At 40.4% G+C, this 25,210-nt stretch overlaps 1 protein-coding gene and 1 long non-coding RNA gene across 2 annotated transcripts; one reads left to right on the forward strand and one right to left on the reverse strand.

The window, feature by feature from the left end:
* Positions 1 to 8,842: 8,842 nt before the first annotated feature.
* Positions 8,843 to 18,036, reverse strand: LOC133545208 (zinc finger protein 391-like). The gene is made up of 3 exons (XM_061890600.1): positions 17,887 to 18,036; positions 15,414 to 15,636; positions 8,843 to 10,774 (listed from the first exon to the last, which is right to left on the reverse strand). The coding sequence occupies exons 2-3, from the start codon at positions 15,634 to 15,636 to the stop codon at positions 9,609 to 9,611; spliced, it is 1,389 nt and encodes a 462-aa protein (XP_061746584.1). The 5' UTR covers positions 17,887 to 18,036; the 3' UTR covers positions 8,843 to 9,608.
* A 218-nt stretch (positions 18,037 to 18,254) lies between these two features.
* On the forward strand, positions 18,255 to 24,194 carry LOC133545211 (uncharacterized). Its single transcript, XR_009804756.1, has 2 exons — positions 18,255 to 18,559; positions 21,776 to 24,194. It is a non-coding gene; the product is annotated as an uncharacterized LOC133545211 (long non-coding RNA).
* The last annotated feature ends 1,016 nt before the right edge of the window (positions 24,195 to 25,210 follow it).

The following is a 25,210-nucleotide window of genomic DNA, read 5'->3' on the forward strand; positions in this document are numbered from 1 at the left end:
TACAGGGCTCCACACATATTCACATTTTTTTTAATGGGAGCCACCAGCAGTAAGAGCAATTCGGACCGAGAAAGCGACAATTTCCCCATTAATTTGAGTGAGGATGAAAGATTTGTGAATTAGGATATTGATAGTGAAGGACTAGGAAAAAAAAAAAGGCGACGGCAGTGTGAGCGTATCAGATGTGATTAGACACATTTACTAGGATTATTCTGGAAGATCCCTTATCTGCTTATTGTTTTAATAGTGTTTTAGTGAGATTTTAAAGATTGTAAAGACGTACCTCGAGGTCGGATGGCTGCGGTGAACACGCAGTGTCTCAGAGAGAAGCCAAGGAGCCAAGATCACAGCTGCCTTTTTTTACAGCTGCTGCAGGACGACAAATAACCCACTGATGTCTCCGGTAAGATATATATCACAATTTCCCCATCCAAAAACATGCTGGTTGACGTAGAGAAAACATGTTAGCTTGACTGCTCTGCTTTCACAACAAACAAAGAAACAGAGCCTGGGTCTCGGTGCTAAAGGCAGCTGCAATCCACCGCTTTCCACCAACAGCATTCTTCTTTATAGTCTCCATTATTAAATGAACAAATTGCAAAAGATTCAGCTACACAGATGTCCAAAATACTGTGTAATTATGCGGTTAAAGCGGACGACTTTTAGCCGCTAGTGGTGCAGCGCTAATATTTCCTTACAGTCCGTGACGTCATCGTACGCGTCATCATTCCGCGACGTTTTCAAAAAGAATCTCGCAGGAAATTTAAAATTGCAATTTAGTAAACTAAAAAGGCCGTATTGGCATGTGTTGCAATGTTAATATTTCATCATTGATATATAAACTATCAGACTGTGCGGTCGCTAGTAGTGGCTTTCAGTAGGCCTTTAAACATTATTTTAATGTTTTTTTTTTCTTTTTCATCATCCCCAAAACAACATAAATATCAGTCAAAGTTTGGAGTGTCAGGCAAAAGCCAATATTGTACATCATCCCACAGAGATTTACTTTGCATACATTCTTAAAATAAACTGTTTATTGTGTTTCCCTTTCACAGAACCAACAAGTGTTGTCTTCAATTGCAAAACAACATCCTAAAGATTATTTTGCCTTAGAAAGAATGGAAACTTTTAAGTTATGAATATATTTTTGTTCCAGACAAAATAATAATAAAGAACAAATAGTAAGGAATTAAAAAATATGCAGTAACTAGAATATTTTGAATGAAAACCTTTTTTAAATTTGTAATATTTTTTATTTGCAGGTCGTACTTAATGAAATCTTCAAATATTAAAATATTTTTATCAGTCAATAAGTGCATCAGTGACCAAATGACCTATGTACCTTTGCTGTTCAAAGATGGATTTCTTTCTCATTTTAATATACTGTATTTCCTTGAATTGCCGCCGGGGCGCTAATTAATTTAAATTCTCTTCTCACACCTGCGCTTATTCAAGGCATGCGGTAAAAGTAAGCAGGTGCTAATAATTTTAAAACCTCACCTCTGCGCTTACCAATGGCATGCAGTAAAACATTGAGTGTGATGTAAGATACTATCATGAAAAGCACATTTAATAAAAAAAAAAAAAACGTTACTATGGTTATTATTTTCAGCACCGAAGGCTTGGAATAACCTACAATGGAATATTCAACTTAAAACCCGTGTTACATGAAATGAGTTTAAAGCTTCTGTGAAAGGATTGCAGTCTACCTAGTCTGTATGCACATGTGTCATATGAGCAACTTTTAATGTTGTAAATGTGATATTTTATGTGTTGTTCAGTGTTTTTAATGCAACCTTGCTGCTGCCCTCTTGACCAGGTCTCCCGTGGAAAAGAAATCTTTGATCTCAATGGGATTTTGCCTGGTTGTAAAGGCTGCCGGTAAATAAAAAATAAAAGAAAGGTGGTCTTACCTTTGCTTGTAAATGAGATCCATGCCAGCTCCTTCTGATCAGGGGCATTAATGGCTTGTTTATAGAAGTATTCCTTATCTTTCTTCAGCTTTAAAAAGTATCTCAGGAAGCTGCTATCGGACCGCTGTTATCAGTTAGCTCAGGTGTGGGTGACTTCCCTCTCGTTCTGCTCCGTGGGTGATCTCTTTATCCCAGGACCACCAAGAAAGGACATGGCTTGAGCAGTTTGACTTTGTTTACTTTTCAATAAAACCTCTGTCAGGTCGCTCTTCCGCTCGCTCGCCGGTATCTTGGGGAGGGCTACAGCTAGCGTGAACTAGCATGCCCCGCCTGTCTATCGGCTCCAAAGGTATAATTAATAAAACATAGCTGCTTACTGTTCTTTTTAAGCATACCGGTATTCAATAGCTTGGACCTTAAATCCTACTGAATAGCTCTTAATCTTCTTCCCTTTATGCGATTTCAAATTCTTGAAATACGCCTCCGCCATTTTCAAAATGATGACAGTCACTCATGACGTCACAAATTCGACCCGGCGGTAATACCAAGCATGCGCTAATAATTTTGCGAAGCGAGTTTGACCCGGCAGTAATTCAAGGCAGGCGCATATTACATGCCCGGCGGCAAATACGCCTCCATACTCGCCTGGTGGAAACACCCCCTCCATTAGTCCACACACGCCTCCAAGCCTCCGCACCATCGGAAGCAGACCAAGGATCGGTGGCTGACAGAGAGAGTGTGAATCTTTTTGGCGGTTGTGCATAAAGTGATTTGTGAGTGGATGGAGATGGAAGGGGATAGTGAGGGGGTGTATGAGGAAGGTATGGACATGGATAGGACTAGAGGGGAGAGAGGAAAGAAGGGGAGAGGAGGTCATGAAGGAAAGTCTAGTGCGAAAAGAGTGCACGAAGATGACGAAGTTGTAGAAAGGTGGAAAAAGATTATGGAATATGGAATAATAAAGACAGGTATAAAGTGCTAAACTTCTATAATCCATGCAAAAAAATGACAAATACATCAAGTAGAAACAATAGTGGAGCACTATCATATCTATCTATCTATCATTTGGTGTGGTAACTTAAAGGTGTCACAGTTAGTTGGTGACGAACCCCAAGATGCAGAGACGGAGGCAGGCATTGAACAAGGAAACATGGTTTTAATATGAAATACTAGAACAAAACCAAACAAAGGGTACAAGCAAAAAGCACGCACGTGGGGCAGATAACAAACTAAGAGAGCAAGCATGGGAGCTACAAAACAAAAAGGAACTTTAGAATGGGAAACAGAAGTCGTACTTGTACTTAGAAAACAAACTGGAAGCAGGTAACAAAAGACAGTAAGCTAAAATCCGCTATTTAACATAGCTTACCGCAACGCTGCATTGACACGACAAGATACGACACGACAGGTAGCAATGACAAGTGCGACATGCAATACAATAATCCAGCAGTGACTGGATGGGAAGACAGGTCTAGATAGGTGCGGACTGATTGACACCAGGTGTGGCCAGGTGCCAATCAGCCGCAGCTGAGGGGGAACACAGCACTCAGGGAGAAAGACAGGAAACCAACAAAATAAGAGCGCGGACAGGAAACACTACACACACAGAGGAAACAAAGACAAATGCAGAGGGAAAAACTAAAACATAGTCAAACTGTCAGAGGCAAGCCTGACAAAAGGCCTACTGAAAGCCACTTATATATCTGTTAAGGTGTTTGAGCTTATCAGAGTTCTTTATGCGTGCACATGAACGACACTTTCAACGAGTCTTGAACATCGACGTCCTCTCACCGAGGAGACTTTTATTCTCTTCTTCTGTTGAACACACAACTGCTTCTGTGTTAAACACTACACAGTACCAGAGCGCCCTCAAGAGGACAACATGCGCTACAACATCCTAGCTCTACAACACAGTCACTGAGTAAGAGCGTGGATATATACAATCCTAACAATATCAATGATGAAATATTAACATTGCAACACATGCCAATACGGCCGTTTTAGTCTACTAAATTGCAATTTGAAATTTCCCGCCAAGTATCCTGTTGAAAATGTCGCGGAATGATGACGCGTGTTTGTGACGTCACCGGTTGTTGCGGACATGTTCTTCTAGCACCGATCACGGCTAAAAGTCGGCCGTTTTAGACCAGTTGATCTGCCGCTTCTTTTCTTTCTCCTATGTCCCCCCCTCCCTTGTGGAGGGGGTCCGGTCCGATGACCATGGATGAAGTACTGGCTGTCCAGAGTCGAGACCCAGGATGGACCGCTCGTCGGGACCCAGGATGGACTGCTCGCCTGTATCGGTTGGGGACATCCCTACGCTGCTGATCCGCTTCAGATGGTTTCCTGTGGACGGGACTCTCGCTGCTGTCTTGGAGCCACTATGGATTGAACTTTCACAGTATCATGTTAGACCCGCTCGACATCCATTGCTTTCGGTCCCCTAGAGGGGGGGGGGGTTGCCCACATCTGAGGTCCTCTCCAAGGTTTCTCATAGGCAGCATTGTCACTGGCGTCCCACTGGATGTGAATTCTCCCTGCCCACTGGGTGTGAGTTTTCCTTGCCCTTTTGTGGGTTCTTCCGAGGATGTTGTAGTCGTAATGATTTGTACAGTCCTTTGAGACATTTGTGATTTGGGGCTATATAAATAAACATTGATTGATTTTAATCACATAATTACACAGTATTCTGGAAATCTGTGTTGCTGAATCTTTTGCAATTTGTTCAATTAATAATGGAGACTACAAAGAAGAAGTGAACACGGTTGGATAAACAGTTTAATACACAAACATTTGTATTCCAATTTACAAACAAATGATACATTTACACACACATTGTATGGACGCATGGCTGAATAAAGTGTCTTTTACCTTTTACAGTCTGCACCGAAAATGTATGTCTTCTCATCCATGGGAATGCTGTGCAGGTATGTTTCCACACTGATCTAAGAGTCACTATGTGTGCCTTACTTTAGTACTTTTGCATATAATTATATGAAATCAATAAACACACACGTTGAAATGTATCTGTTCTCCCTGCTGAGTAAAGTACACAATGGCTAATTATTACATTATTCTGTTCCCACACCTAGGAACCTGCTTGCTGGGCTGCACTGGAATGAAAACTCCAGCCGCCCTACAGCCACTACAAAAGCAGGTGCTGAGCGCTATGCAGTACGCTACCCGAAGTATAAAGCAGGGGGCCATGTGTTCAAGAACATGGCGACAGAATCAACATACCGTAAGTGTAGAGGACACAAAACATGTAAACACTCGACACTTTGTTTCATGATAATAATACTGTCAGGTTTCACTCTCAATGAGTTTATCATGTTGTGAGCAGGAAAATGTACAATTGTATTTTGCAGGCTATGTAGCCGACTTGATCAGTTAGGTTTTTGCTGGCTGCAGACAGACCCCTGACGAGAGAATACCAGTCAGCGTCACTGTGGATGTGCCTCCCTTCCTCTGCGATGAACTGGAGAAGCCAGACAAGGAGAAAGCCATCGCCCAGCACAGGAGTCGCTTCGCTAAGCGTTAACTACAGTGGCCATGTGGATTCTGTTGCAGTCACTGCACGTCTTGGAACCCCGTGTAGTCCATCCATGGAAATGTTCTTCTGATCTTATGTACTACACAAGCTGGTAGTGCCACCCTTATCTCCTTTCCCAGATATCCCCAGCAGAAGTGGACAAACTGTCCATATGCTGTGTATCGTCTCCACCTGGAAGTACAAAATAGTTAATAGCAAATTATGGCACCTGTTATTATCCAGACATGGATACACAGTGACTCACTGTTCTCTGAGATGCAAAAGACATTGTCATGCATTCTATTCATTTGTCATTTACTGTTGCAGTAAATCGTAAATATTGTTGACATCTACGGACCATGTATGTAATATTTCTATGATATATAATGTCATTTACTATGTAGCACAGTACATTTTACAGAATAAGATAATATAAGAAAGTATTTAAAAATCAATTCATATCATTGACTCCTGCAATCTGCATACATGTGCTAAATTAATATTATTGTCTTGTTGTGGATCTTATTAATTTACAGGCATCTTTTTTTTTTTTTTACACATGCATATTTTTAATATTGCCGGTACAGTATATGGAGCTGTGGTCCATAGGAATAATGTCTCCCGGCTGGCCTGGGAATGCCTCGGGACCCCCCGGGAAGAGCTAGACGAAGTGGCTGGGAAGTTGGGAAGTCTGGACTTCCCTGCTTAGGCTGCTGCCCCAACGACCTGGCCTCGGATAAGCAGAGGAAGATGGATGGATGGATAATTAGTTTTGACATTGTGTCAATGATAGATACTTAGTCCATAGATAGGCCTGTGCCTGCAGTGTAAGTTGTAACACTAACAATAACAGTGCAAGACTAGGCTACAAGCTAAAACTAGTCTATAAATAAAAAACATTTTACCATTCTGTATTCTGAAGGCGATCTATGTGGTGTGCTACTCCAGCATCAATATCATCAGCGTCCTCCTCACCGTCACCGTCTGCGTCGGGGTCAAAACGGTATGGCTCTATCCCTTGTTGGAGGTGGTCGAGTAGTAGCTGCCACCCCCACGGCTGCCATGGCGCCTCTCACAGCATCTTCCCTATGTGAATTGCTCCCACTGCCCTCTAGTCCTACATTCTCACTTTCTTCATCCACAAATCTTTCATCCTCCCTCCAATTAATGGGGAAATTGTCCCTTCGCGGTCCGAATCGCTCTTGCTGCTGGTGGCCATGATTGTAAACAATGTTCAGATGTGAGGAGCTCCACAACCCGTGACGTCACGCGCACATTGTCTGCTACTTCCGGTACAGGCAAGGCTTTTTTATTAGCGACCAAAAGTTGCGAACTTTATCGTGGATGTTCTCTACTAAATCCTTTCAGCAGAAATATGGCAATATGGCCAAATGATCAAGTATGACACATAGAATGGACCTGCTATCCCCGTTTAAATAAGAACATCTCATTTCAGTAGGCCTTTAATAACCAATGTGTTCTGAGCGCAATCCTAAAATATCTTCCACTACTAACCTAACCTTCTCTTTCTCTAACTTATTTCCCAGTATTTCCCTTTCTCTATTGTATTTCCTACAATGTATTAAAACATGTCCTCCACTTTCTATCTGATGACAACAGTCCTGTATTATGTTTCCTATCAATGTCAATCAACTGTTTAGATATGTATGTCCTCATCTAGTTCTAGTAATAATGTCTTCTTCCTTCCTATTTCTATTCCTCCTCTCATGACACCTACTCTCCTCTGGACTTTGTAATACTCTCTACCTTTTCTTTCCTTATTCCAATGATCCTGCTTGCACTTTTTGATCTCTGCCACACCGACTGTTTGGCAAAGCGTCCCCAGAATGAGAAGCTCCAAAGCAGCTTCACACAGATGGATATTCACCTTCTCCATTTCCAGGCAGACATAGAGAACATTTCCATCCTCAATAGCTTTTTAGTCATTTGAACTACAAATCCAAAACCATTATCACATTGTTTGTTAATCATTAGCATTTTATGGTGTTTAATTATTTACTATTTCTTCTTTACTGTATTTTTTTCTGAAACCAAAAAATACTCATAGCTTCAAAGTTTCCATTCTTCCAAAGGCAAATGAGTTATTTAAGAAAAAAAAAAAGATGGAACTGACAATTTAAAATAATTTTTAGGATGTTGTTTTGCAATTGAAGAAAACACTTGTTTGTTCTGTGATTGGGAAACACAATAAACTGTATATTTTATGAATGTATGCAAAGTAAATCTGTGTGGGATGATGTACAATGTCAGCTTTTGCCTGACACTCCAAACTTTGATTAATATTGATATTGTTTTGGGGATGTTAAAAAAGAAAACGTAAACATTATTTAAAAAACAATAATGGGGATTTTTTTTTTTTTTATCCACAAATGTAAGTTTGTAAAAACAAAACCATCCTTTCACAAACATTTCAGTAATTTTTTCTCACTTTTTAATTGCAGAAAGGTCTGGTTAAATACATATAAAACAATCACAACACAATCATCATAATACAAAAGAGAGTAATAAAGATAATTGATAAAATGGATTAGAGACCCAACAAATGATTCATAATGTTACACATTTTAAAATTGCATAAAAGACAACTGTTCAAATGATGTATAAAGTAAATAATATGCTTCCTGAAGTGGTCCAGAAGATGTTTCAGATGTGAACCAGTACATATGTATATCATATAAAGGTGATAATCTATGGGATTATTAACAATTAGAAATAAAAGTATGTCACACTTCAATATTTCAAACACCTATGAAAAACACTATTATGCGTAAGTCTAATATTGTATGATGAATATATACACACATACAATGTTTATTTAAAAACATGTCCTGTACTGTTCACTCTCACCTTTTCAATCAAATTGTTCTGTCCAATTTTTAATAAAAGTACACAATGTTTCATATTAATGCATGTACTTGCCTGACAAAAGCACGTAAATGTCACACGTTTTATGTGCTTTTGTTGTTTTTCTCTCTGCCACTCATGGAGGGTGGACGCTCCCCTTTCCTCTCCTGCTTGCTTCTTTGTTTTGTCTTGTCTAAACTTTCTTGTTGCCTCTTTTTGCACTGCTCTCCAAATCTAAACATTGGAACTATTTAACTGGCCTCAACAAAATTGACAAGATCTTGGGTTTGGGGGAACCTGCTGTCGTGATGAAGCGGTTGTTGCTGGACACACGACGGACTCTTGGGAGAAGGAGGGGGGCCGCGTGCTTGGCGTCCCTTTTCTGTCGAGGACGTGAAGATATCCACCTATTCGGAATTATGACAACAGGACATCTGCTGATTGGAGTAAGTGTTGCTCTGGTTTGTCGACAAATTGGAAGTTGCTGGCAGTCTTCAAAATACCCCAAAGCTGCCACACATGATTGGAGGATGCGGGAAGAACTGTGGATTACATCGGAATGTTTACCGCACAGTTTTTGAAGACCAGTCATAGACAGTTTTAGAGTGAAAAGCAAATTTTATTTTCACTCGCATACAAATCATTCCAACTTGGATTGTTTCCCTGGCTTCGAGACTCTCCCGAAGGACAGCGCAGCGAAGACACAACAAACTCCCTTTTTGTCTTTCATGGATACACACCTGTTGTTGTTGACTTTGGACGAGACAGCACAATACATCAAGGCCGCGGAACAGAGACACACTGCGGGCTTACACACACATCCACAAAAAAATATACGCCACACATACACCCCCCTTCCCCACAACAAAACCCTCAATGCAAATCCCATGGGGGTGATGAATGGATGGTCAGCACCTGAAGAGCTGTGGCCTACCAACATGACCTTGAACTACCTTCCCTCTGTTGCTAGATATCTCGAGATGTATGTTGTGATATGTATATGTGCTTTGCTATGGAGGTTTTTTCCCACTCCAGACTGGGCCCCCTTAGGAGCCCAGTCTAGATTGTATTTTTTTACTCATCCTTCCCCAGCGTTTACCTTTGTCCCATCATTTAAGGGGCGCCTTATGGCGACCCATCAGCGTTCTTGTTCTGTAACCCTGTAAACTGTTTGTCTAATCTTGAGCAGGTTTGTGCTGAAAACAAAGTTTCGTTGTACTTGTGCAATGACGATAAAGACCTATCCTGTTGGAAAGTCAAAATTAAAGTCTTGACAGTTTATGTCAAATCCTGCAGTTTCATTTGCTGCTGCAGTTCTCACCAGCACACTTGTGTTTCTTACACTGGTACTTAGAAGACAATCTTTCACCACACACACTGCAACTCAACACTTTCTCTCCTGGGTGTCTTCTCATGTGTCTTACAAGGTGTGACCTTTGACAAAAGCTTCTGTTGCAGATTGAACAGGAAAAAGGTTTTTCACCAGTGTGTATTCTCTTGTGTCTTTTCAAAGTTGGACTGTGAGTAAAACCTTTACCACAGGTTGAACATATAAAAGGTTTTTCACCAGTGTGTGTTCTCATGTGTACTTTCAAATATCCCTTCCATGTAAAAGATGAGCCACAGATTGAACAAGGAAAAGGTTTTTCATCAGTGTGTGTTCTCATGTGTGTTTTCAAATGGCTACTTTGTGTAAAACCTTTACTACATGTTAAACAGACAAAAGGTTTTTCACCAGTGTGTGTTCTCATGTGTACTTTCAAATTTCTCTTCCTTGTAAAAGATGAGCCACAGATTGAACAAGGAAAAGGTTTTTCACCAGTGTGTGTTCTCATGTGTTCTTTCAAATGTTTACTTATAACAAAACCTTTACCACAGGTTGAACAAACATAGGGTGTTTCTCCAGTGTGTGTTCTCACGTGTCTCTTCAGGTTACGACAGTATTTAAAAGTTTTGTGACAGTGAGAACATGTGAAGTGAATGTTGTCAGTGTGACATGTTGCATCATCTTTAGAGTCTTCATCATCAGTGTCAGGAGAGTGTGAGGTTGTGTCCTCACTATCTGATAGTGGAGCTAAGAGCTTGTCTGCTTGTGATCCTCCACAGTGGTCTCCATCAGCTTCTGTTGTCATGTGTTGTGTTGAGCTGCTGCTTGGAGGCTCCCCCCCTCCCCTCTCCTCACTTTCACCTTTCACCTCATCATCTTCACTCTTCACAGGGACACCAGTCACTGGGAACTCCTCCAACCATTTAGGCTGACTGATGCCGTGTTCCTCCTCTTCCTCTTTAATGTGGGGCATCAGTGAGCCTTCCTCTTCCTTTTTACAGGGAAGGGTCTGTGTCAAAGAGGAAAAGGAGACGCCAGAGGGTCCGTGGCGTCTGGTCTTCCTCTTTGATGGATCCTCCTTCACCATCCTGAAGGTACACTCCTTTTTTTCAGGCAGACGTTGTTCTCCACAGACGTCTGCAGGACACACAATGACAAACATGCTTGAGAAATGTCCAGATTTGCTCAGTCACATGAGGCATTCAGTAAGTTTACATGTACTTAAAAAACAAGTTATTATATGAATTGGCCTGAAAACAAACACATTGCTCTTTACAACATTATTCACAGGAATAGAAGACCACTTTTTACAAGGGGTGGGCAATATGGCCTAAAATCTAAATTGCGATAAATTCCAATCTGGCTGAATGCAGCTGGGATAGGCGCCTGCAGCTGGGATAGGCTCCAGCGCCCCCTGTGATGTTAATGTCAGTTACTGATGTATAAGCTTGGAGAAAAGATGAAGTTGTTTACAGTGTAAATCTGTATTCTGTATTGTTGTCTCAGCTATGATGCCATCTTGTGGTCGAGTTTGCTCACTGCGAGGGCTGTGGGTTGAAAATGTATTTCCTTTTGCTTCGTGCTTTGAAGCCGAAGTAATGTTTCGTCATTGATCTCGCCAAGCAACGTATGTAAGTGAAACTGGGGATTTCCATTGGATGTGGAACGGCGCCCCCATAGGGACAGACTTGTTCCGTTTTTTGTTTTCAAGTCAATGTGTCAGTTTCCACCGCCTGGCTTCTATATTTAGTGATTGACACAACAAAGTGGTTCAATTGAGCTAAAATCTGCTTGTGTGGGACAGGAAGTCATGCATAAACACAAAATAAATGATCCAGTTTACTTTCACAGTAAAATATTCTGTTTAAGGTGGATGGTATTCTACACTTTGAAAAGTCCTAATGGACATGAAATCAACTTGTCAAAAGGTTGTCAGACCTAATTTCACCTTCTTGACACAAATGGATGAAAACATTCTGATTCTAAAAGGTCCAAAATTAAAGAATAATAAAACAGGCATATCCTGGGCAGCTATACGGAGGTCTGTACTACAGCGTTGTATTAAAATGACTATTTCCATCTCCAACATGAAAGTGAGTGTCGCTAACACTACTGCACACAGGAAATCATGTGGAGGAGAATTGCAAGTAGTCGAAACAAAGATTGTGAATGAGTGACAAGAGGCCCACTTTGTTCATGTAAGTCTACTGTGGAATAAACAAAGTGAGACCTCTTAGTCCAGTTTAAAATCCACAGACCAAGAAGGACACACTTGGATATAGCAATATATTGATGAGGGCAAGAATTAAGTTATTAGGTTTATTTTCATTTATATCGGTCCTGGACTACGATTGCCTGAATATTTTAATGCCTCTGGACATTGTATTTAATTATTTTTAATACCATTTAAGGCTTTAATTTAGGCAAAGTCCATTCAATGACTTTTAATGCTTTTTAATGTCACAAAGAAACCCTGCTAAAGCTCTTAAAAATAAACAAATGTGGACCGATCCATACAAAAATCAACAATAACAATACCAAGCATAATATCAATATAAGGTAATTACAGCAGTTTGATCGATATTTTGTATTATATATATTTTGTTGAGTTTTTTGTTGTTTACAAACTCAGTAAAAAAGAAGACTTTAAGGTCATAAGCCTAATGATTTAATTCAGAGCCATATTTAAATATTCCATTGATATTCTAACACCAGCATCCTGTGTTTTTGTCTGATTATGATTGCCAACAAAAATGTAATCATTCAATTATCCTGATGACTTTAAATACCAGTATCCGCATTGGTATGACCGATACTGCTTCTGAAACTATTTGGTACTGGATCGATACCTACATTTGTAGTATCAGCCAAAACTAAAGTACCAAACAACAAAAACAGTGATTATTACATTTTAACAAAACAGAAGAATAAGTGATTATTACATTTTAACAAAACAGAAGAATAAGTGATAATTACATTTTAACAAAACAGAAGAATAAGTGATAATTACATTTTAACAAAACAGAAGAATAAGTGATTATTACATTTTAACGGAAGTGTAGATAGAAACACGTTACATTAGAATGTTCCTAAATAAAAATATTCTTCATGGAATTATTGAGATATTTCTAGGATGTATTTACGATTTTTATGAGATTTTGATAGAATTTAATACATTCTAAGGCAACTCGACAGTTTCAGGTTCGATTCTACTCACTGCCGTTGTGTCCTTGAGCAAGGTACTTTACCCACCTGCTCCCAGTGCCACCCACACTGGTTTAAATGTAACTTAGATCATGGGTTTCACTATGTAAAGCGCTCAGAGTCACAAGAGAAACGCGCTGAATAAATATACTTCACTTCATTTAAAAGGAAACCACACTTTCGTAATTTATTTTGCCTATCAAGAACACATATGTTTATTTTTTTTGCATTTTAAAATGTAATAAATGCGATCAAAATCTGTTTACAATAGAGGCTATTAGAGTCGCACTATTCTGCCTAAAAATAACTCAAAAAGCATCCAAACACCTCCATTAAGGTTTTATGTACATGCAGTAAGTATATATGTCATTTAGTAACACGTACATTTTTAAAAAGATGGAATATTTACATATGTTTGCTTATTAGCGCATTACTTTCATAAAAGCATCACTACATGTGCTTTTTTTTTCAACATCACTAAATATTACTCACTGCAGACTTTCTGAGAGCCAACAAACATAATAAAACATCACTTACTGTACAATGTCTGCTGTCACCATGACGCAGACTGATAGAATCTTGTTATATTCCCGTTTGGATGAGGAAAGACTCATAAATGCCGCACGGTATGGGGAGTAAAGCCAAGCTTCTTTTCAGGCCTAAATTGGCTGTCAAAGGGAATCAACTTGTCAGAGTACGTCGTCATCCTTCTACTACCCAGGTGAGAGGCCACTTATAATAACTTGTCAGAGTACGTCCTCATCCTTCTACTACCCAGGTGAGAGGCCACTTATAATAACTTGTCAGAGTACGTCCTCATCCTTCTACTACCCAGGTGAGAGGCCACTTATAATAACTTGTCAGAGTACGTCCTCATCCTTCTACTACCCAGGTGAGAGGCCACTTATAATAACAACATCACTAATACTTGGTTGGTATTCAAGCCACAAAATGCAAATGGAGTATTGTGGGCGCTTTTTGGATGGTTATAGAGGACCTCTCATTGGCTCCATTGCAAGTGGACTTTTATTTACATTTATGAGTTAGAATGGAATTTAAAAATATATATATCAATAGTCATGTATTTTATAATGATTGTGAAGGATAGAAAAAATTCCCCCAAAAAGTGCAGTTGTCCTCTAAATTCAACGATTAGATCTAAAGGCCTACAGAAATGAGATTTTCTTATTTAAACGGGGATAACAGGTCCATTCTATGTGTCATACTTGATCATTCACGATATTGCCATATTTTTGCTGAAAGGATTTAGTAGAGAACATCCACGATAAAGTTCGCAACTTTTGGTCGCTAACAGAAAAGCCCTGCCTTTACCGGAAGTCGCAGACGATGACGTCACCTGTGTGATGGCTCCTCACGTCCTCACATTGTTTTTAATGGGAGCCTCCAACAAAAACAGCTATTCGGACCGAGAAAACGACAATTTCCCCATTAATTTGAGCGAGGATGAAAGATTTGTGTTTGAGGATATTGATAGCGACGGACTAGAAAAAAAAAAAAACACGATTGCATTTGGACGGATTCCGATGTTTTTAGACACATTTACTGAGATAAGTCTGGGAAATCCCTTATCTTTCTATTGTGTTGCTAGTGTTTTAGTGAGTTAAATAGTACCTGATAGTCAGAGGTGTGTGTCCACGGGTGTGTTGACGCCAATGTCTCAGGGGACTCGACGGCAGCTTTATGGAAGGCACAAGCTCAGCTTTTCTCCGGTAAGAAACGACTTTTTAACCACAATTTTGTCACCGAAACCTGCTGGTTGACATTCTGTCGTGATTCATGTTCGCTTGACCGCGCTGTGATCCATAGTAAAGTTTCACCTCCAGGAATTTTAAACAAGGAATCACCGTGTGTTTGTGTGGCTAAAGGCTAGAACTTCCCAACTCCATCTTTCTACTTTGACTTCTCCAATATTAACTGAACAAATTGCAAAAGATTCAGCAACACAGATCTCTAAAATACTGTGTAATTATGTCGTTAAAGCAGACGACTTTTAGCTGTGTGTGTGTGCAGCGCTCATACTTCCTATAAACCCGTGACGTCTTGCGTACACGTCATCATTACACGACATTTTCAAGACGAAACTCCGGGGAAATTTAATATTGCAATTTAGTAAACTAAAAAGGCCGTATCGGCATGTGTTGCAATGTTAATATTTCATCATTGATATATAAACTATCAGACTGCGTGGTGGGTAGTAGTGGGTTTCAGTAGGCCTTTAGGAACCAGTACTAAAAAAAAAATGGTACTTGGTATACAGCTCTTATCTTCACCACTAAACCTTTGAAATATGCTGACATATGTGCTGCTAAAGGTAAATAAACAGTAGCCATATTGAATGTTTGCCTTCATTTGACCAGGTGAGGTAAGGAGGACGGCCTCTAGGTCACATGGTTACACCCCAGCAATTACACTGTTGATGATTGATGAGCATTCATTTTTAAATGGTGGTGTTAAAAAGCAAACATATCTCCATCTTTAGTGATAAATGTGTCCCCCGGATGGACATGTGTCACAAACATTGTATTAGATGATATGTGGATGTTGTGCTTACTTGGACTGTGATGAAGCTGTGAGGACTCAGCTGCTTTGTCTTCATGCTCTTCAGTCTTCACAGAGACAACAGTCAGTGGAAACTTGCTGACATCAGCCTCCTCCTGCCCTACAGGACACTCTCCCTCCTGACTGATCCACACTTCCTCCTCTTCCTCTTTAATGTGGGGGGGCTGTGGATCCTCCTGCTGCTGAAGGGGACGTTCTTCTTGACGAGCGTTCATCTGTTGGACGTCCGCAAGACAACACAAACAAACTTCAGCTCAGATGTGTCAAATATGTTTTGTCTATCAAATATAATATTTTCCAAGTGAACTGACACCACTTTGTGGTGATGTTCTTCTACACATGGAATAATCATCAGTTATTGATTATTATGAATTGTGTAATTGATCCTGTTTTCTGCATTTACATTAATTATGGATTAAAAAGTAACAACTTATAGAAAACCTCCTGCTGGGATTTTAATACCGTCATGACTGCATGAAGTCAGTCTGCACGTATAAAAGTGTCATTGTGCTGCAGCATCAAGTGACGCCAACTGGCTCCTCCCACTACCAACCTACCAGCCAACCTTGACGTGCACCTCCAAAATAGTCCCACCTCACGTCAACGGTGACCAGGACTACAGAGCTGTGGTCGGTTGGCTTTACTTTTACACGCAATATCCTCTCCTTGTTCTCCATTACCTCCCTGCTTGGCACTCAGCATCAAGGGTTGTGATTGGGGGTTAAATCACCATAAATGATTCCCGGGCGCGGCACCACTGCTGCCCACTGCTCCCCTCACCTCTGAGGGGGTGATCAAGGGGATGGGTCAAATGCAGAGGACACATTTCACCACACCTAGTGTGTGTGTGACAATCATTGCTACTTTAACTTTCTTCTGCAAAAGCAACATTTTTAACCCAACAGAAAACAAACAGAAGTGCAGCGAAGCACGTGGAACAAGTGCCAGTGAGTATATATATAAATATATATACATATATATATATATATATTTATATATATATACATATATGAAGGTGCTTCCAGACATCAGTCGTTTACCAAGCAAAGGTAATACGCAAGGACATTAACACATCCGACACGTACGTAGGATTAACCGAAGGAGCGTTCAAAACAAGATGGAATAATCACAAGGCCTCCTTTAGAAACCAGACTTTGCAGAATTCTACAGAACTCAGCAGACACATTTGGAACCTCAAAGACAATAATGTTGAATATTCAATAACATGGCAAATTCTTGCATCCAGCACACCTTACAACAGTGGTAATAAAAGATGCAACCTATGCTTAAAAGAGAAACTGTTTATTATATATCATCCAGATCTATCATCTCTCAACAAGCGCAGTGAAATCATTTCAACATGCCGCCATAGACGGAAACACCTCCTAGGTAACACATGAGCCAATCACCACACCCTACGCCTGCTTGTACCCACCCACTCTGTGCCCTATATAAACCATTGTATGTGAATGCTTCCATTAAAATCTCCTGATGATTGAGGGAACCCCTCATGAAACAGATCTGTAGAGATGAAGTATTCTTGTGATTTTTTTCCCACACCTACATACATATATGTATGTATGTATGAGTATATATATATATACATACATATATGTATGTATGAGTATATATATATATATATATATATATATATATACAAATTCATAATTGTAAACAAATATTTACAATATTTGGGTACCTCATGTTTCGACTACATACAAAATATTGATGCAAATTCATTTTGTGTGCAGTATATTAAAGCTATTTTTAATATTTAACATTTATTTAATTAAATATTTATTTTAGTCCGACTGAATAAGCATTACTCGCTTACAATTGTGCAAATAGTGTATTCGTAATAACAAACATCAGTTGATTTCATTTCCATGATATGTCTGCCCGAAAGCAGCTGAGATAGGCTCCAACACCCCCCGCCCCCCCTCGCAACCACAAATAGGGACAAGCGGTAGGAAATGGATGGATGGATGTTATCAAGGTAATAGAAGTGCGTGCAAACATCATTTGTATTCATTGCTAATAAAGTTGACAGCAACATAAAGCAGACCACTGCAATAATACATTATATTACACTGTCATTACAATAACAATAATATTTTTGTTTTTTTTTCATCCTGTAAAGCATATTTGAGTACACTGAAAAGCGCTATACCAAATAAAATGTATTATTATTATTATTATACCATGTGACTTATTCCAGACTTAAATTACGAGACGTTCGTTTCTTTCTAGTAACAAATATTTAATGATGTTAAGCGTGACTGTAATATACAACAAAAAACAGTTAAAGTATTAAATAAGTCAATATAATTCTCATAGAGAACATATAAAATACACTCCTCAAAAAAAAAAACGCTCGCATTTGCTACAAAGGCCTAGCAGGTTAGCTTCGAACAACATATGAGGTAAATAAGATAAATAATATGCAAATATATCATGTATATTACCTCATAAGCCGCGTGTAGAAGAGAGGAGTGGAATATATTCTTCCTATTGTTACACCAGCAACTCTTTTTGTTGTTCTGTGGCCGGGCGAAGGAAGTGTGCACCACTCACTATTGTCCCAGTGAAACACGTGTTTGAAGGAAGTGTGCACCACTCACTATTGTCCCAGTGAAAGGCGTGTTTGAAGGAAGTGTGCACCACTCTTTATTGTCCCAGTGAAACACGTGTTTGAAGGAAGTGTGCACCACTCACTATTGTCCCAGTGAAACACGTGTTTGAAGGAAGTGTGCACCACTCACTATTGTCCCAGTGAAACGCGTGTTTGAAGGAGGTGTGTACCACTCACTATTGTCCCAGTGAAACACGTGTTTGGCCAACATTTGTTCCGTGGTTGAGAACACCTCGATGACGTCACACAGGAGGAAAAACAAAACAAGATGGCGTCTGGCGGAGATTACGTTGTTTTGGTTATAATGGTTTCTAGGTCTTAATTACAACGTACATGTGCACATGTGTGTCGTTTAACAGAGTAAACGTACTTATTAATTGTTTGTATGCGGATACATTAGTCTGAGTGCACTTTGACGTGCTAGCCTAGCTCGCTAGTTAGCTTAGCTTGTTAGCTGCTAACAAAGAGAGGCGGAAGTGATCGACACATCAAAGCAGGGATCCAATGTAAGTGTAAAGTGTTTTTATTGTGTGAACATGTCTACATTACAAATGATGTGAGTGTTGCTGAATCAGCGACTAACTGCTGCTGTTGAAGAAATATTTGTGATGTTAGAAAAAAAAAAACTACAGCAGAGTACAAGGAGGAACTTTGTCCAACAAAAGAGGAGAAGGAGCAACAACATCAACTACTGGACGCTGTTTTCAAGGAACATCAAGTTGTGTTACACATCCATTCTTCTATCCATCGTCTTCTGCTTATCTGAGGTCGGTTCGCGGGGGCAGCAGCCTAAGCAAGGAAACACCAGTCTTTCCTCTCCCCAGCCACTTCATCCAGCTCTTCCCGGGGGATACCGAAGCGTTCCCAGGGCAACCGGGAGACATAGTCTACCCAACGTGTCCTGGGTCTTCCCGTGGCATCCTATCGGTCGGACATGCCCGAAACACCTCCCTAGGGAGGCGTTCGGGTGGCATCCTGACCAAATGCCCGAACCACCTTATCTGGCACTTCTCGATGTGAAGGAGCAGTGGCTTTACTTTGAGCTCCTCCCGGATGGCAAACCTTCTTACCCTATCTCTAAGGGAGAACTCCGCCACCCAGCAGAGGAAACTCATTTCGGCCGCTTGTACCCGTGATCTTGTCCTTTCGGTCATGACCCAAAGCTCATGACCATAGGTGAGGATGGGAACGTAGATCGACCGGTAAACTGAGAGCTTTGCCTTCCGGCTCAGCTCCTTCTTCACCACAACGGATCGATACAGCGTCCGCATTACTGAAGACGCCGCACCGATCCGCCTGTCGATCTCACAATCCACTCTTCCCTCGCTTGTGAATAAGACTCTGAGGTACTTGAACTCCTCCACTTGGAGGCAGGGTCTCCTCCCCAACCCGGAGATGGCACTCCAACCTTTTCTGTACGAGAACCTTGGACTCGGACTTGGAGGTGCTGATTCTCATTCCAGTCGCTTCACACTCGGCTGCAAACCGATCCAGTTAGTGCTAAAGTTCCTAGCCAGATGAAGAGACTTAATCCTGCAGCCACCAAACCGGATCCCCTCAACTCCTTGACTCCGCCTAGAAATTCTGTCTATAAAAGTTTTGAACAGAATCGGCGCTTTGGCGGAGTCCAACCCTCACTGGAAAAGTGGACCAAGCTCTGGCACTGATCATACAGGGAGCGGACCGCCACAATCAGACAGTCCGATACCCCATACTCTCTGAGCACTCCCCACAGGACTTCCCGAGGGACACGGTTGAATGCCTTCTCCAAGTCCACAAAACACATGTAGACTGGTTGGGCAACCTCCCATGCACCCTCAAGAACCCTGCCGAGAGTATAGACCTGGTCCACAGTTCCACGACCAGGATGAAAACCACACTGTTCCTCCTGAATCCGAGGTTCGACTATGCGGTGTAAACTCCTCTCCAGTACACCTGAATGGACCTTCCCGGGAAGGCTGAGGATGCTTCTACATATTGACATAAATATAAAAAAAAACACTAACCTTATGACGGATGTTTTTGCAATAGTTCTATTTGATCTTTCCCAACACCTGGTGGCCACAATAATTCATGAAGTCAAGCTCATGGCAAAGAACGTTGAATAATGCGGACATGTTTGTTACTGGATACTTTCTATTAGACTTCTGTTTTGGAGACTTTGTGTACGTATTAAGCAACTATAATTTTTCGATATGCTTAAATGTGCTGTTTTAGCTTAGCTGTTGTGTAGCTGCTCGCTCCTCGTAGCCTACAGCAGGTGTGTCCAAAGTGCAGCCCATAACTATTTTTTTAATTGACAACGGGGAGTTTTGAAAATGTGGTATTTGCGTGTCGGTCCAATCAGCAGCAGCTACGCCCTATTTCATCATTGGACCTAAGTCTTTGGCTTGGTAGGCGGGTACGAGGCTACCAAGCCAGGTGGTACGAGCACGAGCACGGAGGAGCCTTTGTAGTGGTGTCGCAGCTCATTGGTCGTGCCGTCAGGTAACACCAGGAAGGTTCCTTCTGTGCGATATTGACTGGTGCTTTTTTTCTCCCTGGACTCCGACTTCATGTCTGGTGTTGTCCCTCAGACCTCGGCCAAGAAGCCACGTAAACAGTGTGAAGAATGTGGGCGATAAGAGTGTGTGTGCGTGAGCATGAACTTGCACCCACTTTCAACTGGAACTCAGCACATATGATTAGTTGCACGGCCTATTCTTATCTATATTAAACATTTCTTAATCACTTCATCCTGCATTATATTAATTATATCCCAACTTTAGCTACCTGTAAAAATTAGTGACTTATTGTTGTCCATTTGTAAATATTGTTTTTTCTAAATTATAGTCTTCTCACTTGAACCAGACAGTCATTAGGACAAAAGACCCTGCGAGGACTTTGCCCTTTAAAAGGTAAAGCCCAAAAAAGGACAGTATTAAGAGGAATTCATTACATTTGCTATGAGGCATTTTGTTATTGATATATTCTGTTTTTGTTACTTGGGGCGGTATAGCTCGGTTGGTAGAGTGGCCGTGCCAGCAACTTGAGGGTTCCTGGTTCGATCTCAGCTTCTGCCATTGTGTCCTTGGGCAAGACACTTTACCCACCTGCTCCCAGTGCCACCCACACTGGTTTAAATGTAACTTAGATATTGGGTTTCACTATGTAAAGCGCTTTGAGTCACTAGAGAAAAGCGCTACATAAATATAATTCACTTCACTTCACATGATATCTTGTTTTTCTCATTTCAAGGGGAACTGCACTTTTTGGAATCATTCACAGTCCCTATGTAAGCTAAAGTTAAGTTCCCAACAGTAGTCACACACTAGGTGTGGTGAAAGTATCCTCTGCATTTGACCCATCCCCAAGTTCACCCCCTGGGAGGTGAGGGCAGCGGAGGCCGCACTCGGGAATCATTCGGTGATTCAACCCCCAACCTTTGATGCTGAGTGCCAAGCAAGGAGGCAATGGGTCTGTTTTAAAATGGTTCTATAAGTAATTCTATATGAAGTAATACATCGCAAAATCCTTTTTAAACCATATCGTCCATCCATAGTAAAAACTCCTGTCGTCCTGGTTTTTGTTTCTTTTCCTGTGAATAATGTTGTAAAGAGCAGCGTGTTTGTGCGTCACTGATATTTCAAGACAGTTCATACGATAACTTGTTTTTCCTAAGTGCATGTCAAAGTAGTGAATGCATTGTGTGACTGAGCAGAGATGCTGTGTTTGTCTTGCAGACGTCTGTGAAGAACATCTTCACCCTTAGCAACAGAAGTGGAGCTTCAGGATGCAGACGGAGGAAACACAGCCCTCCCACATTAAGATGGAAGAGGAATACACACTGATCCCCCATTTTAAAAAGGAAGAGGAGGACCCACTGACACCCCTTTTTAAAGAGAAATCAGTGGACCCACTGAATCCTCACATTAAAGAGGAAGAGGAGGAACACAGCATCAGTCAAGAATGGTTGGAGGAGTTCCATGTGATTGTGAAGAGTGAAGGTGATGAGGTGAAAGGTGAAAGTGAGGAGAGGGGAGGGGGGGAGCCTCCAAGCAGCAGCTCAACACAACACATGACAACAGAAGCTGATGGAGACCACTGTGGAGGATCACAAGCAGACAAGCTCTTAGCTCCACGATCAGATAGTGAGGACACAACGTCACACTCTCCTGACACTGATGATGAAGACTCTAAAGATGATGCAACATGTCACACTGACAACATTCACTTCACATGTTCTCACTGTCACAAAACCTTTAAATACCATTGTCGTCTGAAAACACACATGAGAACACACACTGGAGAAAAAACTTTTTCTTGTTCAATTTGTGGTAAAAGTTTTACACAAAGTCAAGATGTGAAAGTACACATGAGAACACATACCGGAGAAAAACCTTATGTCTGTTCAATCTGTAGTAAAAGTTTTGTACAAAGAATCACTTTGAAAGTACACATGAGAACACACACTGGTGAAAAACCGTTTTCCTGTTCAACCTGTGGTAAATGTTTTACACGAAGTCAACATTTGAAAAGACACAAGAGAACACACACTGGTGAAAAACCTTTTTCCTGTTCAATCTGTGGTAAAGGTTTTACACGAAGTCAAGATTTGAAAAGACACACTAGAACACACACTGGTGAAAAATGACATTCCTGTTCAATCTGCAACAGAAGCTTTTGTGACCGATCAAGGCTTCTAGGCAGTCTTCATTGGGCCCTAAGCAAAATTTGATTTTGGGGCCCTCTATTTCTGCCAATAATATTGATTGTTGATCATTCACACACCTCCTATAAACTCATTGCGGCTCTGGCAGTGTTTACATGATCCTATTGTCAGCCTGGCATGTCTTTACAAATGACATGTCATTTATAACTGGTGGCCCAGTTAAGAACATAAATAATACCAATGAATGAAGGAATGATGTCCAGAGTGCCATATATACTTCCTAATTTTAAAATGTAGAAAACATTCAGCTACAAGAGTGGCCTGGGGTTGAACAGTCCAAGTGATAAAGCTTTGTATTTACAGTACAAATGTCATCTTGTCTCATCAGTCTTGTACATATTAGTCTTTAATTACTAATTTATAGTTTTAGTTAATTGTTCATATTTCATGTTTACTTTGTATAAAGAGAGCGCAGTCTACTGAAGTTAAATTCCATGTGTGTTAAACATAATAGGACAATAAAGGTGATTCTGATTCACTTTATTATTTTTGATAACAAACACCTGAAACAGCAATGTGCAAAAATAATTCGTAATGCAAGAAAAACAAAGTGCAACAATAAAATCACTTAAATATATATAAAACGAAACACATTCAATTGTACAAAAACCAACATAATTAAGTTAAATATCAAGCAAATACTTAAACAATAATAATGAACAGAGTTACCAGAAACAAGGTAACATGATGCACCTGAAGGATACACTAGACCTAATACTGTACTGGGGCACAACAAATTCATGTGAGCTTAAGCAAAAACATTTTTAGCACTTATTTATCATAAAAAATACATAAATAGTGCTTTAAACTATGAAATCATATCAGTATGGATCTTTGATGAACCACCTGAAATGAACTCATGCATTTGGCCTACTTGTGCACTTTTTTACTCCAGACTTCTAAACTGCTACTGGTAAAAGCAAAAAGGAAGAGCAATGAATCTTTTTGAAATATTTATATTACAGTAACTGTTATACAGTTGACCAGTGGTTCCCAACTGCTGGGTCGTGACATAAAAGTGGATTGTGTGTCATTTTCAGTGAGTCGCAGTCACATGTGTGCATGAAAAAAAAAGTTTAGGGAGAAAAATATCAAATTGTGGCAACAAAACCAGATATTTTTAGCCATATTTCTAGTGACTATTAGTGAGTATTTTAGCAAAAGGCAAACCGACTAACACGTTGGAGGAGGACTCGGGACAGACATGGAAATATATTTTTTTTAAATGGGGCAACAAAACCCGATATTTTCAGCCATCTTTCTGGTAACAAATAGAGAAATGTTTTTTTTTCTGGAAACAAAAGCAGATGCTTTAGCTGTAGCCATTTTTCTGGTGACAAAACAAGATTATTTTAGTCAAAGTCACAGCGATTAACAAGACAAGTCTACTGTGCTATTTTTCTGTGAAATAAACTTGAATGATTTAAAAATTTGGCTTACGACTTGATGATATGGAAAAATGTTTTTCTTGCTGAAGATAAAGCATTTGAGAAGCACTCAACTCACACATGCTGACTCCAAATCATCATTGATGCAGAAGCAGCAGACAATAACCAACATGATGTTTCATCTTCATTGGAAATTCCCCCGACAGCTCGTACAGCAAATGAATATGTTTGTCTTCATACAAGGAATAACGTTAGCTAACTTAGCATCAACTTAAGACAGTGATGTTGCCTAGCTAGCTAGGACTTCACTTACATCTCTCATTCCTGCTGCTTCTTCCCTGCTGCGGGCAAATAACTTTCTGATATCCATCTAGGAATTACAGTTTGAGTCAAATCAAAATCTAAATAATATAATTAACAAATTGTTGTCGGCTGACGTTACCTACCTGAACAGTGATTCTCATCCTCTCTCTCTCTGTCTCTCTCTGTCTCTCTCAACTGAAGTCTCCACACGTGAATAAATTACCATATTAATTAGCCAGGTGCTCATTGTTAGTGAAGTGAAAACAGTAGCAATCAATTACCATACGAAGTAGTATGTGCGCTGTGGTCTATGTTATGTAGACTTAAAACTCTGAAGCGTTTTTTTTATTGGTGAAATTTTTACTGGGACACTGCAGATCAACACTGGGGCACGTGCCCCAGTGAAATCTGTCTGGTGATGCGGCTGGAAGGATATGTCCTTTTTTGTGACATTGTTTTGCCTCTATCTGCGCTTTTGATGCCCAGTGCGCACTGGCATTTCAAGGCAGGCGGCAAACGTCACAGGTGCAGCAGGTAGAGAGCTTTGACATTTAAAGAGAGGCAGGAAGACTCGCTCGGCTTAGATCAGCAGCAGCACTCAGTTGACCTAAAATTGTGTTTTTGTACAAAAGTATATCTTTGATCATTTAGAAATCATCAGTCAGACTCGTACATGTGTAGCGATGTAGTACTCCTTTGTCTTGTGTTTTTCCCCAAAAGACGACACCCAGTCACGTTTCCGACTCAAACATGGT

This window comes from Nerophis ophidion, linkage group LG28, assembly GCF_033978795.1.
Source record: "Nerophis ophidion isolate RoL-2023_Sa linkage group LG28, RoL_Noph_v1.0, whole genome shotgun sequence".
In the NCBI taxonomy this organism is placed as follows: Eukaryota; Metazoa; Chordata; class Actinopteri; order Syngnathiformes; family Syngnathidae; genus Nerophis; species Nerophis ophidion.